Below are 17,021 nucleotides of genomic sequence, written 5' to 3'. Positions count from 1 at the left end.
ACCCATTGAGTGCACAGCATTAATAATAATAATGATGGCATTTATTAAGCTCTTACTATGTGCAAAGCACTGTTCTAAGTGCTGGAGCACTGTTCTAAGCGATTAACCCACCTTACCCCAAGGAGGGACACAGGGGGTAAATAAATTAGCATTTTTCTATTGCCCGTGAGCGAGTAGCTGTTTGCTAATTCAATGTGAGGGCTAAAATTTGTAATAAAAAGTTTTAGCGTGCCTCTCAATCAAATCATCCATCATCATTATTTTGAGCACCCATTGAGTGAACAACATTAATAATAATAATGATGGCATTTATTAAGCGCTTACTATGTGCCAAGCACTGTTCTAAGCGCTGGAGCTCTGTTCTAAGCGATTAACCCACCTTACCCCAAGGTGGGACACAGGGCGTAAAATAAATTAGCATTTTTTATTGCCTATGAACGAGTAGCTGTTTGCTAATTCAATATGAGGGCTAAAATTTGTAATAAAAAGTTTTAGCGTGTCTCTCAATCAAATCATCCATCATCATTATTTTGAGCACCCATTGAGTGCACAGCATTGTACTAAACCCTTGGGAAAGTGCAATAGTGTTAGAATATGCAATTCCTTAAGGAGTTTACAATATATAGCAAAGGAGATAAAGCACAAAACAAATTACATCTAGGAGGGAATCCCTGATTCATTCACAAAACCTCAAGTCCTGTCAATTTAATCCCACAGCATTTATTAGAGAAGCAGTGAGGCTTAGTGGAAAGAGACCTGGCTCGGGAGTCTGAGGTTGTGGGTTCTAATCCCCACTGTGCCACTTGTCAGCTGTGTGACCTTGGGCAAGTCACTTCGCTTCTCTGTGCCTCAGTTACCTCATCTGTAAAATGGGGATGAAGACTGTGAGCCCCACGTGGGACAACCTGATTACCTTGTATCTACCCCAGTGCTGAGAATAGTGCTTGGCACATAGTAAGAACCTAATAAGTACCATCATTATTATTCATGCACATATATTTAAATTAAATATTATAAATTACTTTTTATATTAATGTCTGTCTCCCCCTTTGGACTGTAAATTCACTGTAGTCAGGGAACGTGCCTGCTAACTCTGTTGTGCTCTGCCTATAGTAAGTGCTCAGTAAATACCGTGGATTGACTGATTGACAAATTCAGCAGCCACCCTTAGGATTTACGTATTTTTTCCTTTCTTCCACACTGAAGTACCTGGGCGTGCTTTTATTTCTCTGTTTACAAATGGACTTGTACGTTGAATTATTGATTCAGCTATTTCAATCTTTCTATATTTCAACTTCTTCCTGCTAGAGCCTTCTTCTTCCTCTTGCTCCCCTGATTTGTCAAATAACGGTGGCCCGTCTGTCTCTCCTATTAAACTGGAAACACCTTGAGAGCAGTGCATGTGTGGCTTGCTTTTATTGTTCTTAAGCAGGGGCTTAGTACCTTTCAAGTGGTCAATAAATACCATATATTGATTGATTAATCCCCATATAGTTTACAATCGCAATTAAGCACTCACATGGAATTCAGTGTTATGCATTTGAAGTGGGATAGATCTTTCTCTGATCTCTCTGCATCTGTTCTTGCAATAACAGGATTTTTCATGTCTCCGTTGACGGCTCTGTAGGAATTCTCACCGAATCTAACTTTGTGGAGACCAGTCCACCTCCAATATCATCATCACCAACACCGTTTATTGAATCATACCTTCCTTTTTTTGCATACAAGGTCAGTGGCGAGCAATCATCGGTTGTACTTTATGCAATGTGAATACCATCTTGGGGGTTTCTAGAAAGGAATCCAAGGATTGACAAGGGAGGGGAGAGGAATATTCTAATCAATTACTTATATATATATTTTTATATGGTATTTTTTAAGTGCTTATTATTTGCCAGGCAATGCGCTCAAGACATTCTCGGCCCCCTCTTCTGGATAGAGCAACTGAAACACAGAGATATTACTTGCCTTGTCCAAGGTCAGCAGGTCTCCTGGCCCATCCTCCATTCTATTTATTTTCTATTTATTTTGTTAATAATGTGCATCTAGCTTTAATTCTATTTGTTCTGACGATTTGACACCTGTCCATATGTTTTGTTTTGTTGTCTGTCTCCCCCTTCTAGACTGTGAGCCGTAGGGACCGTCTCTATGTGTTGCAGACTTGTACTTTCCAAGCGCTTAGTACAGTGCTCTGCACACAGTAAGCGCTCAATAGATACGATTGAGTGAATGAATGAATCCTCTGATTGGGGCCATCTCCCACTCAATCAGTTAGTCAGTCCTATTTACTGAGCACTTATCCCCACTCTCCTTCCCCCATTTTCTGTTTACCAGAGGCCCGAACCACACTTAACCAAAAAAACGACACCTGCCTCTGGTCTGAAACATCCTAACCCTCCTCATATCCCTCTGACAATGCCCCTCCCCTCTTCAAAGCCTTACTGAAGATGCATCTCCTCCAAGAGGCCTTCCCTGACTAAGTCCTCAACGCCAACTCTCTCCTTCAATGCCAACTCTCTCCTCGACCTCCTCCAATCTGGCTGCCGTCCCCTACATTCCACGGAAACTCCCCTCTGAAAGGTCACCAATGACCTCCTGCTTGCCAAACCCAACGGCTCCTACTCTGTCCTAATCCTCCTCAACCTCTCAGCTGCCTTCGACACTGTGGACCACCCCCTTCTCCTCAACATGCTATCTAACCTTCGCTTCACAGACTCCGTCCTCTCCTGGTTCTCCTCTTATCTCTTCGGCCGTTCATTCTCAGTCTCCTTTGCGGGCTCCTCCTGCCCCTCCCATCCCCTTACTGTAGGGGTTCCTCAAGGGTCAGTTCTTGGTCCCCTTCTGTTCTCGATCTACACTCATTCCCTTGGTGAACTCATTCGCTCCCACGGCTTCAACTATCGTCTCTACGCTGATGACACCCAAATCTCCATCTCTGCCCCTGCTCTCTCCCCCTCCCTCCAGGCTCGCATCTCCTCCTGCCTTCAGGACATCTCCATCTGGATGTCTGCCCGCCACCTCAAACTCAGCATGTCCAAGACTGAACTCCTTGTCTTTCCTCCCAAACCCTGCCCTCTCCCTGACTTTACCATCACTGTTGACGGCACTACCATCCTTCCCGTCTCACAAGCCCGCAACCTCGCTGTCATCCTCGACTCCGCTCTCTCGTTCACCCCCACATCCGATCCGTCACCAAAACCTTCCGGTCTCAGCTCTGCAACATCGCCAAGATCCTCCTTTTCCTCTCCATCCAAACCGCTACCCTGCTCGTTCAATCTGTCATCCTATCCCGTCTGGATTACGGCATCAGCCTCCTCTCCGATCTCCCATCCTCCTGTCTCTCCCCACTTCAGTCCATACTTCACGCCGCTGCGTGGATCGTTTTTGTCCAGAAACCCTCTGGGCATGTTACTCCCCTCCTCAAAAATCTCCAGTGGCTACCTATCAACCTATGCATCAGGCAAAAACTCCTCACTCTGGGCTTCAAGGCTGTCCATCCCCTCGCCCCCTCCTACCTCACCTCCCTTCTCTCCTTCTCCAGCCCAGCCCTTCTCTTTATATAGAGAAGCAGCGTGGCTCAGTGGAAAGAGCCCGGGCTTTGGAGTCAGAGGTCATGGGTTCAAATCCCGGCTCCGCCACTTGTCAGTTGTGTGACTTTGGGCAAGTCACTTCACTTCTTTGGGCCTCAGTTCCCTCATCTGGAAAATGGGGCTGAAGACCGTGAGCCCCACGTGGGACAACCTGATTACCTTGTATCTACCCCAGCGCTTAGAACAGTGCTTGGCACATAGTAAGCGCTTAACAAATACCAGCATTATTATTATTATTATTATTATTATTCCGGCTCCACCAATTGTCAGCTGTGTGACCTTGAGCAAGTCACTTTAACTTCTCTGTGCCTCAGTTCCCTCATCTGGAAAATGGGGATGAAGACTGTGAGTCCCACGTGGGACAACCTGATGACCTTGTATCTCCCCCAGCGCTTAGAACGGTGCTTGGCACATAGTAAGGGCTTAACAAATACTAAAATTATTATTATTATGGGTGGGACATGGGGGGCGGGGCTTATTCATTCATTCAATCGTATTTATTGAGCACTGTACTAAGCGCTTCGGTTATGTGGGCGAGCGTTGGGTGGTCGTGGCTTATGTGTGCGGGGCTTATGTGGGAGGGACATTTGGATGGGCATGGGTTATGTGGGGCGTTGGGTGGGCATTGCTTATGTGGGCATGGCGTGGCTTTAGGTGGGCATGGCTTCTGTAATAAATGCCAATTATTATTATTATTATTATTATTATCATTCTGTGGACGAGGAGTTGGGTGGACCTGCTCTAAAGGGGCGAGGCACACATGGCCGTGGTTTGGGTGGGTCTGGTTTTATGTTGGCGTGGCTTTTAGATGGGTGTGATTTAGGTGTGTGATGATGGTTTGGGTGGGCGTGGTTTAAATGGCTGTGACTTCTGTGGGTCTGGTCTGGGTGGGCGAGACTTTGGTGGGGGCAATTTAGGTAGGCCTGCTTTACGGGGCTCATTAGTCAGAGTTCATGGGTTCTAATCCCGACTCCTCCACATGGCTGCTGTGTGACCTTGGGGAAGTCGCTTCACTCCTCTGAGCCTCATCTGTAAAATGGGGATGAAGACTGTGAGCCGCACGTGGGGCAACCTGATCCCCTTGTATCTAGAAGCTTCTAGACTGTGAGCCCGCTGTTGGGTAGGGACCGTCTCTATATGTTGCCAACTTGGACTTCCCAAGCGCTTAGTCCAGTGCTCTGCACACAGTAAGCGCTCAATAAATATGATTGAATGAATGAATAGAAGCAGCGTGGCTCAGTGGAAAGATCATGGGCTTTGGAATCAGAGGTCAGGGGTTCAAATCCCGGCTCTGTCAATTGTCAGCTGTGTGACTTTGGGCAAGTCACTTCGCTTCTCTGTGCCTCAGTTACCTCATCTGTAAAATGGGGATTAAGACTGTGGGCCCCCCGTGGGACAACCTGATCACCTTGTAGCCACCCCAGCGCTTAGAACAGTGCTTGGCACATAGTAAGTGCTTAATAAATGTTACTATTATTATTATTATTATTATTATTATTATTATTATTATTACCACCCCAGCGCTTAGAACAGTGCTTGGCACATAGAAAGTGCTTAACAAACACCATTATTATTATTATTATTATTATTATTATTATTATTATTATTATTATTACTTTCCCCTCCGTGTAACCCACTCCCAGCTGTCCCCGCTTGGTCTTTTCGGGGGGAATTTTGGCCCCACTCACTCATTCATTCATTCATTCATTCATTCATTCAATCCCAAGCAGCATGGCCTAACGGAAAGAGCCCAGGCTTGGGAATCAGAAGTTGTGGGTTCTAATTCCGGCTCTGCCACTTGTCTGCTGCTTGACCCTGGGAAGGTCGATTCATTCCTCTGGGCCTCAGTTCCCTCCTCTGTAAAATGTGGAGTAGGACTGTGAGCCCCACGTGAGACAACCTGATCACCTTGTATCCACCCCAGCGCTTAGAGCAGTGCTTCGCACATAGTAAGCGCTTAACAAATGCCATCATTATCATTATTATTACCCTGGGCGAAGCCTCCCTAATAGCCTGGACCGTCCAGATCCGACCTGAACGATCCAAGTTACCATGTTGGTTTAATTTAGAGAAAGAAGGGGCCGTGAGAGCAGGGGCTTCTCTTAAAGGATGGTATTTGTTAAGCACTGCATTCATTCATTTATTCCATCGTATTTATTGAGCAATTACTGTGTGCAGAGCACTGTACTAAGCGCTTGGAAACTACAGTTCGGCCACAGAGACCATATTTACTATTCTATTTATTTTGTTAATGATGTGCATCTAGCTTTAATTCTATTTGTTCTGACGACTTGACACCTGTCCGCATGCTTTGTTTGGTCTATCTCCCCCTTCTAGACTGTGAGCCCGTTGTTGGGTAGGGACCGTCTCTATATATTGCCGACTTGTACTTCCCAAGCGCTTAGTACAGTGCTCTGCACACTGTAAGCGCTCAATAAATACAATTGAATGAATGAAATCCCCACCCAACAACGGGCTCATAGTCTAGAAGGGAGGAGACAGACAACAAAACAAGTAGACAGGCATCAATAGCATCAAAATAAATACATTGACTTATGGATTATGATTACATACCATTAATAATATAAATAGAATAATAAATACGTGCATAGATACACAAGTGTTTATTACTCAAGACAGAGACCAGATAGTCTGTCATAGTTGCTCTAGGATTGTCTTGTGAATTCTATTTATTTATATTAATGATGTGTATATATATATCTACAATGCTATTTATTTATATTGATGCTATTGATGCCTGTTTACTTGTTTTGATGTCTGTCTCCCCCCTTCTAGACTGTGAGTCCGTTGTGGGCAAGGATTGTCTCTATTTGTTGCTGACTTGTACTTCCCAAGCCCTCAGTACAGTGCTCCGCACACAGTAAGCGCTCAATAAATACGATTGAATGAATGAATGAATGCTCCGCACACAGTAAGCGCTCAATAAATGCGACTGAATGAATGAATGAATGAATGAATGAATGAATGAATGAAAGTGCTGTGGGGCGGGGAGGGGAATAGAGCAGAGGGAGGAGGAGCAGAGGAAAAGGGGAGGCTCAGTCTGGGAAGGCCTCCTGGAGGAGGTGAGCTTTCAGTAGGGCTTTGAAGGGGGAAGTGAGCTAGTTACTTACTATGTGCCAGGCACTGTTTTAAGCGCTGGGGTAGATAGAAGCTAATCAGGTTGGACCCCAGTCCCTGTCCCACAGAGGGCTCACAGTCTTAATCCCCATTTTATAGATAAGGGAACTGAAGCCCAGAGAAGTGCAGCGACTTGTCCAAGGTCATAGAGCAGGAAACTAGCGGGCAGGATTAGAACCCATGACCTTCCGATGCCCAAGCCCATGAGATCGGGGGCACCTCCTGGCCGGGAATCTGAAGGAGGGGATGATCGTCCCGCATTCCCCCTCCCAACTCCTGGATGTGTTCTGCAAGATTCCAGTAATAATAATAATAATAATAATAGTATTTGTTAAGCATTTACTATATACCAAGCACTGTTCCAAGCGCTGCGGGGGGGGGGGGGGGAATACAAGGTAATCAGGTTGTCCCACGTGGGGCTCACAGTCTTAATCCTCTCTATATGTTGCCCACTCGGACTCCCCAAGCGCTTAGTACAGTGCTCTGCACACAGTAAGTGCTCAATAAATACGATTGAATGAATGGATGAATGAATGAAAGAAGATGAGGTAACTGAGGCACATAGAATAATAATGTTGGTATTTGTTAGGCGCTTACAGAGAAGCAGTGTGGCTCAGTGGAAAAAGTACGGGCTTTGGAGTCAGAGGTCATGGGTTTGAATCCCGACTCTGCCACATGTCTGCTGTGTGACCTTGGGCAAATCACTTCACTTCTCTGAGCCTCAGTTACCTCATCTGTAGAAATGGGGATTAAGACTGTGAGCCCTACGTGGGACAACTTGGTCACCTTGTATCCCCCCAGGGCTTAGAACAGTGCTTGGCACATAGTAATAATAATGATAATAATAATAATAATAATAATAATAATAATAATAATGGCATTTGTTAAGCACTTACTGTGGAGGAGAAGGAGGAGGAGGAACAGGAGGAGGAGGAGGAGGAGGAAAATGAGGAAGAGGAAAAGAAGAAGTCGAAGGAAGAGGAGGAAAAGGACGAGGAGGAGGAAGAGAAGGAAAAGGAAAAGGAGGAAGATGAGGAGGAAGAGGAAGAGCAGGAGAAGGAGGAGGGGGAAGAGAAGGAGGAGGGGGAAAAGGAGGAAGAGGGGGAGAAGGAGAAGGAGAAGAAGGAAGAGGAAAGGGGGAGGAGGAGGAAGAGGAGGAGGAGGAGGAGGACAAGGAGATGGTGGAGGAAGAGAAGGAGGAGGAGAAAGAAATAAGAGAGGAAGACGGAGGTGAGAAAGGTGATGACTTTTAGACTGTGAGCCCACTGTTGGGTAGGGACTGTCTCTATATGTTGCCAATTTGTACTTCCCAAGCGCTTAGTACAGTGCTCTGCACATAGTAAGCGCTCAATAAATACGATTGATGACGATGATGATGAGGAGGAGGAAGAGAAGGACGAGGGTGATGAGGAAGTGGAAGAGGAGAAAGAGGCCGATGATGATGGGGAGGAGGAAGAAAAAGATGAGAAGAGGAAAAGGAGAAGGGTGAAGAGGTTTCATGCATATCTGGAGGAATCAAACCTATCATCGTAAGCGGTATTAAATTCAGATATATCCGACTCTAAAACGAATATATTTGGGCATGTGTAATCTAGGCCCCTTCAAGACATATTCTCCATCCTACAGGCGCGCTCTACCTAGAGAGACTCTCTAGAAAATTTCCCATGCATCATCCATTCCCCTAATCACCAACGTCCTTCGTATAATCTCTGCAAAAATAAATGACCTCCAGCAGAACCCCTAATAGCGTTAGAGTCGGTGCTCTGACCCGTCCACATGACAACCTCCAAAACCCTAGACAGGTCTCTCCGGGGATGCAGGAGAATTTATGGTCCGTGGGGTTTTGGGGTGGAGATGCTTGGGGTTGTGTTAGACGGGAGAGAGGGGGGCAAATTGGTCCAAGACAAGAGAGGATGAATTCAGCGGAATCCAGCATCGGGCAGGAAATTAAGCAGCGTGGTTTAATGGAAAGAGCCCGGGCTTGGTCGTGGGTTCTAATCCCGGCTCCGCCACTTGTCTGCTGTGTGACCTTGGGCGAGTCACTTGAAGCAGCCTGGCTCAATGGACACAGCACGGGCTTTGGAGTCAGAGGTCATGAGTTCAAATCCCGGCTCCGCCAGTTGTCAGCTGTGTGACTTCGGGCAAGTCACTTCACTTCTCTGGGCCTCAGTTACCTCATCTGTAAAATGGGGATTAAGACTGTGAGCCCCCCATGGGACAACTTGATCACCTTGTAACCTCCCCAGCGCTTAGAGCAGTGCTTTGCACATAGCGTTTAACAAATGGCATTATTATTATTATTCTCTGTGCCTCAGCTCATCTGTAAAATGGGGATTAAGACTGTAAACCCCACGAGGGACAACCTGATTACCTTGTAACTGCCCCAGTGTTTATAACAGTGCTTTGGTACATAGTAAATATTTAACGAATACTATTATTATTGTTATTGATAATAAGAATAATTATTGATAATGAGAAGCAGCGTGTTCTCAATGGAAAGAGCCTGGGCTTTGGAGTCAGAGGTCATGGGTTCAAATCCCGGCTCCGCCAGTTGTCAGCTGTGTGACTTCGGGCAAGTCACTTCACTTCTCTGGGCCTCAGTTCCCTCATCTGTAGAAACGGGGATCAAGACTGTGAGCCCTCCGTGGGACAACCTGATCACCTTGTAAGCTCCCCAGCGCTTAGAACAGTGCTTTGCACATAGTAAGCGCTTAATAAATGCTATTATTATTATTATTATTCTCTGTGCCTCAGTTCCCTCATCTGTAAAAACGGGGATCAAGACTGTGAGCCCTCCGTGGGACAACCTGATCACCTTGTAAGCTCCCCAGCGCTTAGAACAGTGCTTTGCACATAGTAAGCGCTTAATAAATGCTATTATTATTATTATTATTATTCTCTGTGCCTCAGTTCCCTCATCTGTGAACACGGGGATCAAGACTGTGAGCCCTCCGTGGGACAACCTGATCACCTTGTAAGCTCCCCAGTGCTTAGAACAGTGCTTTGCACATAGTAAGCGCTTAATAAATGCTATTATTATTATTATTATTCTCTGTGCCTCGGTTCCCTCATCTGTAAAAACGGGGATCAAGACTGTGAGCCCTCCGTGGGACAACCTGATCACCTTGTAAGCTCCCCAGCGCTTAGAACAGTGCTTTGCACATAGTAAGCGCTTAATAAATGCTATTATTATTATTATTATTATTATTCTCTGTGCCTCAGTTCCCTCATCTGTAAACACGGGGATCAAGACTGTGAGCCCTCCGTGGGACAACCTGATCACCTTGTTAGCTCCCCAGCGCTTAGAACAGTGCTTTGCACATAGCAATAATAATAATAATGATGATGATGGCAATTGTTAAGTGCTTACTGTGGAGGAGGAGGAAGAGGAGGAAAAGGAGGAGGAGGAAGAGGAAAAGAAGGAGCAGAAAGAGGGAAGGAAGAGGAGGAAAAGGACGAGGAGGTGGAAGAGGAGGAGAAGGAACTTACTATGGTAAGCGCTTAATAAATGCTATTATTATTATTATTATTATTATTATTATTATTATTATTATTATTATTATTATTATGCCCCCTGCAGGCCACAACCTGCCACGACGGCCCTAGCCCACTTGGAATCACACCGGAATCTGTTGCCTTTAAAAAAAAAAACCGGTTAATTTTGCTCCTTCTTTCCAGCCTCACCATTAAGCCGGGGCGAGGGGACGAGGGTAGTTGCCAACGGGTAGGGGCAAGATGCCGCGGCACCGGATTGAGAACGGGATTGACCGTTTTCAGAGGCGGGCTCAGAGGCAGAGGCCGGACCCAAGGGTGTGGAATGGAGCAAACAGAAATTCCTCCCTTTGAAATAATCCACCTCCTCCTTCCTCCGATCCTTATAAGCGAAACCTCTCCCTGGCCTCATCATCCTCTCTGAGGTAGAAATGGAAACCCCCCCAAATCCGTTGGCGTTGCCACTCAGAGCCCTCCCATTCTCCCGAGTTCATGTCGACGCCTTTTCGTGGTTTGGTGGGTAGTAGCAGGAAATTTGATTTTCCCTCTTCTTTCCTGCATCTGCATCCCCCAAGATGGGGGCTAGTGGGAGAGAAAGTTGTAGCCTCCTCCCCTTCCACCCCAGCCCCCCTCCCCCAGGGAAGCAGCGTGGCTCAGTGGAAAGAGCCCGGACTTTGGAGTCAGAGGTCAGGGGTTCAAATCCCGGCTCTGCCAATTGTCAGCTGTGTGACTTTGGGCAAGTCACTTCACTTCTCTATGCCTCAGTTACCTCATCTGTAGAATAATAATAACGACATTTGTTAAGCGCTTACTATGTGCAAAGCACTGTTCTACGCGCTGGGGGGATACAAGGTGATCAGGTTGTCCCGCGTGGGGCTCACAGTCATCATCCCCATTTTACAGATGAGGGAACTGAGGCTCCGAGAAGTTAAGTGATTTGCCCAAGGTCACACGGCAGAAATGTGGCGGAACCGGGATTCGAACCCGTGACCTCCGACTCCAAAGCCCGGTAAAATGGGGATGAAGACTGTGAGCCCCACGAGGGACAACCTGATCGCCTTGTAACCTCCCCAGCGCTTAGAACAGTGCTGTGCACATAGTAAGCGCTTAATAAATGCCATTATTATCCCAGCGCTTAGAACAGTGCACCGCACTTAGTAAGCGCTTAACAAATGCCATCATTATTATTATTATTATACACACACACACACACACACACACACACACACACACACACACACAGAGGCCAATAAATAGCACGAAAAAGCCCCCGCCCTATGCAAAAAGCCCCCAGGCAACAGGGCTGAGAGGCATCGCTGCTATGTACGGAAATATGAGTGAGTAATTTTATAAGTAACAAAGGATCAGGGCTGGAATGAGACCCCTGTTATCCAATGTCATTTAGAAGCCTTGGAACAGCAGCTTCTTGAACCTAAAAGTGAATTCAAGGAGGCTTTCCTTCCCCTTTTCCCAGGGGTATCAGCTAAATATAGAAATAACCTCTGCGTGCGTTTGCACAAATTATGTCCCATTTGCTGTTTGTGTAAAAACCGATTAGCCAGACACAACTGTGAAACAACTTGTTACTTTTATAGCCGCCGCACACAAACAAATTTAGATCCGTTTAGTTTTCCTTGTAAAAGGAGATTAGGAGGGTCTCCATTTAGGGACCCGCCCGGAGACCTTGTGATACATAATCTCCCCCTCGGTTAAGGTGACTTGTTCCTCTCCGCGTCAGATGATTATCGGGTTCTTATTTATAAAGTTCAAACCCTCTCATCACCAGGCAGCTTGTTTTATTTTAGTATCCGGAGTCCGAGAGCTAAATGTTTACTTAGGGCGCAGTGGTATCTACCGTTCGCCAAGAAAACTAATTCCGGCGATGCGAGGACCGTGTCTTTTTTCAACCGCCCGGCTCGCTCCTACTCGCCCAGGTCCTAAACGCCCAATTCGGGATTTCGAAGGCGACACAGACGCTCCTGAGCTCTCGGGAAAATCGGATGGATGGATGGATTGGATGGACGGATGGATGGGACGGATGGATGGACGGATGGATGGATGGATGGATGGTTGAATGGATGGATGGATGGATAGATGGGATGGACGGAAGGAAGGAAGGACGGACGAACGGGAATCGGAAGGATGAACGGGATGCGCGCTCACCGGGCAAGACGAGTCGTAAAAGGTGAAAATAAACGAATTCCCTAATTTGTGTCAAAACCAGTCCTAAAGATTTTGTGAGGGCCTTTTCCCCGCCCCGGTTTGTAGAAACCTACCTATCCTCCCGTGCTAGTCAGGAGGGGGAAAAAACGGATTGGAAAATCTCTCGACGTCTGTCGAAACCGATCTATTCAAGCCGATATCATTAACCACGAAAATGATTCGAGATTTTTATCACCAAAAAAAACGGGCAGCGCTTCCCTAAAATTCCGGCCCTCTAGATCGTTCACGGCCGGATATTTTCCCGGTTGGAATTTGATCGGAAAGATTCATTCAATTGGATTAGCCTGATCGTCATTTCGGTTTACCTCAGCTTAAATGAATTACATCTCTTCTTAAATGCAATCAAGTAATCAACTCTCTCTAACAGAGCAGAAGGAGCCGATATTCCACATAACGGTCCGTGCGGTTTCAGACCCGGGTCTCTTAAAACCAGCGCGGAAGCCGAAATTCCCAGTCGTCGGAAGAGACCCGAAACTGATTTTTCAGTGGTCCTTTAAAAATTATCTGTCGGGGTGAAAGATATCATTGGTTAATCAACGAAAGATTGTTAAATTAGGGAACAGGGAAAAAAATACACCTGCTTCTATCCGCGCCCCGGTGTCAGCGTTAAACGGCATGAAATCACCATTCTCCGATCCTCCAAAACCGAAAAAAAATATATAATAATGATCATTTCAATCGGGTCCGCATCTATAATGCGCCAATTTAAACTCCTTTCCTCTACGGATCACGACTAACAGCCTGCGCTGATCGTTACTAGAAAACCCGAATTCACGGGAAAATTAAAATCGGAACGCCGGCCTGTTCCACGGACATAGAAAATTTTGTTTTCATCGGCAGCCAAAAGAAAACACTGGGGATAGCGTTTTTCAAATTTATTTACAAAGGTGTGTACAACACGATGGGATAACATTTAGAATAACATATATTCATTCATATATAAACAGACTTCTATAATAGAATGACCATTTTTCGCCTTTTTTGAAAAGATTTTTTTTTATATTTAAAATCTCCCCACGATTTTCTCCTTTTTTTTTTCTTTTCCCAGATAAAACTGCGGAGAGTGAACCTTCAAAAAAAGTGAAAGTTCAGCGCTCTAAATCTACTGGCTTTTTTTTTCTTAAAAAAATAAAAACCCCAAAAGGAAAGGCAATAGATCTTTATACAAATATGTACAAACGACGGTGAGGAGGAGGAGGAGGATTTTTTTTTTTGTCTTTTTCGTTTGCCCGGCCCCGGATTTTCGGAGTTTTCGTGGCTTTTTGGGCAGAGGCAGAAAGAGGGTGATTTTGTGGCCGGTCAGCAGGTTTGGCAAGGGGGGTCCGGAGATGGGGGAGACGGACGAGTGGGGACATTGGGGGGCATCGGGGGGCATCGGGGGGCACAGGCCCCTTTTAGACTGTGAGCCCACTGTTGGGTAGGGACTGTCTCTATGTGTTGCCAATTTGTACTTCCCAAGCGCTTAGTACAGTGCTCTGCACATAGTAAGCGCTCAATAAATACGATTGATTGATTGATTGATTGATTCTCCCGGAGGTCCATCGGAGGAGGGTCGTAGCGAGGGGTCAGCAAGCCTGGCCGGCGGCGGTCCCGGGGCTAGCTCCGGCCCGGGCCCGGTAGCCCCCGGATCAGTCCTGGGCTCCGGGATCGGTTCGGTAGCCCCGGGACCGGTCCGGTAGCCCCGCGATCAGTCCTGGGCTCCGAGACCGGTCCGGTGGCTCTGGGACTGGCCTGGGTAGCCCCGGGACCGGTCCGGTAGCCCCGGGATCAGTCCTGGGCTGCGAGACCGGTCCGGTAGCCCCAGGACCGGTCCGGCAGCCCCAGGCCCATCCCGGGAGGCCTGAGGCCAGTCCGGTAGCCCCGGGACTGGTCCGGTAGCCCCAGGACCAGCCCGGTAGGCCTGAAGCCAGTCCGGTAGCCCTGGGACAGTCCCGGGCTTCGAGACCGGTTCTGTGACCCCGGGACCGATCCGGTTGCCCGGGGGACAATCCTGGGCTTCGAGACCGGTTCGGTAGCCCCGGGACCAGTCCCGGAGCCCGGTTCGGTAGCCCCGGGACCAGTCCCGGACGTCGAGACCGATTCGGTAGCCCCAGGACCAGCCCGGTAGGCCTGAAGCCAGTCCGGTAGCCCTGGGACAGTCCCGGGCTTCGAGACCGGTCCTGTGACCCCGGGACCGATCCGGTTGCCCGGGGGACAATCCTGGGCTTCGAGACCGTTTCGGTAGCCCCGGAACCAGTCCCGGAGCCCGGTTCGGTAGCCCCAGGACCAGTCCCGGACGTCGAGACCGATTCGGTATCCCCAGGACCAGTCCGGTAGGCCTGAAGCCAGTCCGGTAGCCCTGGGACAGTCCCGGGCTTCGAGCCCGGTCCCGTGACCCCGGGACGGATCCGGTAGCCCCGGGGCCAGTCCGTTCGCCCCGAGATCACCCCGGTGGCCCGGGGCGGGGGCTACTGCGCGGGCCACTTGGCCTGCACGGCGGCGGCCACCGAGGCGGCGGCCGAGGCCGCGGGGGGCAGGAACTGTCCGGCCAGGGCCCCCCCCAGCAGGGGCGACCCGGGCCCGGGCCCCCCGGCCCAGGGCCAGCCCGGGGCCCGCCCCCACCCCCAGACCACCGGGCCGCACGAAAGTCTGCCCGGCCCCGGGGGGGACCCCCACTCCCACCCCCACCCCCACCCCGCCGATGATGTTCTCGATGCTGAACGACGGCCGCCCGCTGGGCTCCGCCTTGACGGCCGGCGCGGAGGCCTGCGCGGAGGAGGAGGAGGCCGCGGACGTCGACGAGGACGACGACGACGAGGAGGACGACGACGACGAGGACGAGGACGAGGAGGAGGAGGCCGCCCCGAGGCTGCCGAGCTGCAGCTGCAGGCCCGGGCTGAGCGGAGAGGCGAAGGCCTTGCGGCCTAGCTCGACGGCGGGGGGCAACATGGGGGGCACGGGGGGCAGGTAAGGGTAGGGCAACCCCGCTGGAGAGGGGTAGCCGGCCGCAGCCGCAGCGGCAGCCGCAGCAGCGGCAGCAGCCGCCGCAGCAGCGGGGCCCAACCCGTAAGGCCGCCCGTAGGGACCGGTCGAGGTGACGGAGGCGGCGGCGGCGGCGGCCAGACTATAGGCCCCGAAGCTGTGCATCATGAGCGCCGTCTGCTCCCGCAGCTGCTCCTGCTGGTGCCTCTTGAAGCGCTTCCTCCGGCGCAGGAAGCTGCCGTTGTCGAACATGTCCTCCGACTGCGGGTCCAGCGTCCAGTAGTTGCCCTTGCCCGGGTTGCCCGGCTCGCGGGGGATCTTGACGAAGCAGTCGTTGAGCGACAGGTTGTGGCGGATGCTGTTCTGCCAGGCGGGGAACTTCTCCCGGTAGTAGGGGAAGCGGCCGCTGATGAACTCGCAGATGCCGCTGAGGGTCAGCTTCTTCTGGGGGCTCTGCAGGATGGCCATGGTGATCAGGGCGATGTAGGAGTAGGGGGGCTTCACCAGGCTGTTTTTGGGCTTGCCGCCGGTGGCCGCCGCCGCCGCCGCCGTCGGGGCCTCCTCGCCCCCCGCCCCGTCCGCGGCCTGGGGCGGGGCCGGGGGCTGCGGCGGGGCCGGGGGCTCGTCCGCCCGGTCCGGGCGGGGGCGGGGGTCCCCCCCGGGCTCGCCCCCGCCCTCTCCGGACGGTTCCTGCGGCGGGGCCTCGTCCCCCTCGCCCACCACGTCGATGTCCACGTCCTCGGCCGGCAGGACCGTCGGGCCGGGCATGTCGCTTCCGGACAGGGTCATGCCTGCTCCCGGATGGGGGGCCCCGACGGTGGGGAGGGGGCCCCGAGGGGGGGGGAGGGGGTCCCGAGGGTGGGGAGGGGGCCCCGACGGTGGGGAGGGGACCCCGAGGATGGGGAGGGGACCCCGAGGATGGAGAGGGGGCCCCGAGGGTGGGGAGGGGACCCCGAGGATGGAGAGGAGACCCCGAGGATGGGGAGGGGACCCCGAGGATGAGGAGGAGACCACGAGGATGGAGAGGGGACCCCGAGGATGGAGAGGGGACCCCGAGGATGGGGAGGGGACCCCGAGGATGGAGAGGAGACCCCGAGGATGGGGAGGGGACCCTGAGGTTGGGGACCCCGAGGATGGGGAGGAGACCCTGAGGATGGGGAGAAGAGCCCGAGGATGGAGAGGAGACCCCCAAGGATGGGGAGGAGACCCCGAGGATGGGGAGGGGACCCCGAGGATGGAGAGGAGACCCCCGAGGATGAGGAGGAGACCCCCGAGGATGGGGAGGGGACCCCGAGGATGGGGAGGGGAAGCGGATTTTCCCCCCTCCCCTCCCCCAGAGAAGCCGGACGACCCGGGGAGGAAGGGGAGGGAAGGCCGGAGGATGGAGGAAAAGAGGGGAAGGGGTGTGGATGGGGAGGGGGGCGTCGCAGGTGGCTTTCCCGGCTCAGACCCCGCCGTTTCCTAGCAGCTCCGCAGCTGGCCGGCTCGCGGGGCCGTCATCCTCCTCCTCCTCCTCAACTCTCCCTCCAGCTCTTCTACCCCTCTCTCCCCCTTTTTAATAATCGGGAAAAAAAAAGAAAAATCTGGGGGGAGGGTCCGCCGCCTTTTTCTTCTTCCCCC

General features: G+C 50.7%; 1 protein-coding gene across 1 annotated transcript; it reads right to left on the bottom strand.

The window, feature by feature from the left end:
- Positions 1–14,887: 14,887 nt before the first annotated feature.
- Positions 14,888–16,190, bottom strand: FOXD3 (forkhead box D3). Its single transcript, XM_038753198.1, is given in 2 exon segments — positions 14,888–15,007; positions 15,009–16,190. Coding segments are annotated over 2 exon segments (1,302 nt in total).
- Between the last annotated feature and the right edge of the window lie 831 nt (positions 16,191–17,021).

Source organism: Tachyglossus aculeatus, chromosome 10 (genome assembly GCF_015852505.1).
Source record: "Tachyglossus aculeatus isolate mTacAcu1 chromosome 10, mTacAcu1.pri, whole genome shotgun sequence".
NCBI lineage: Eukaryota > Metazoa > Chordata > Mammalia > Monotremata > Tachyglossidae > Tachyglossus > Tachyglossus aculeatus.
This window is presented reverse-complemented; position numbering and strand designations above follow the sequence as displayed.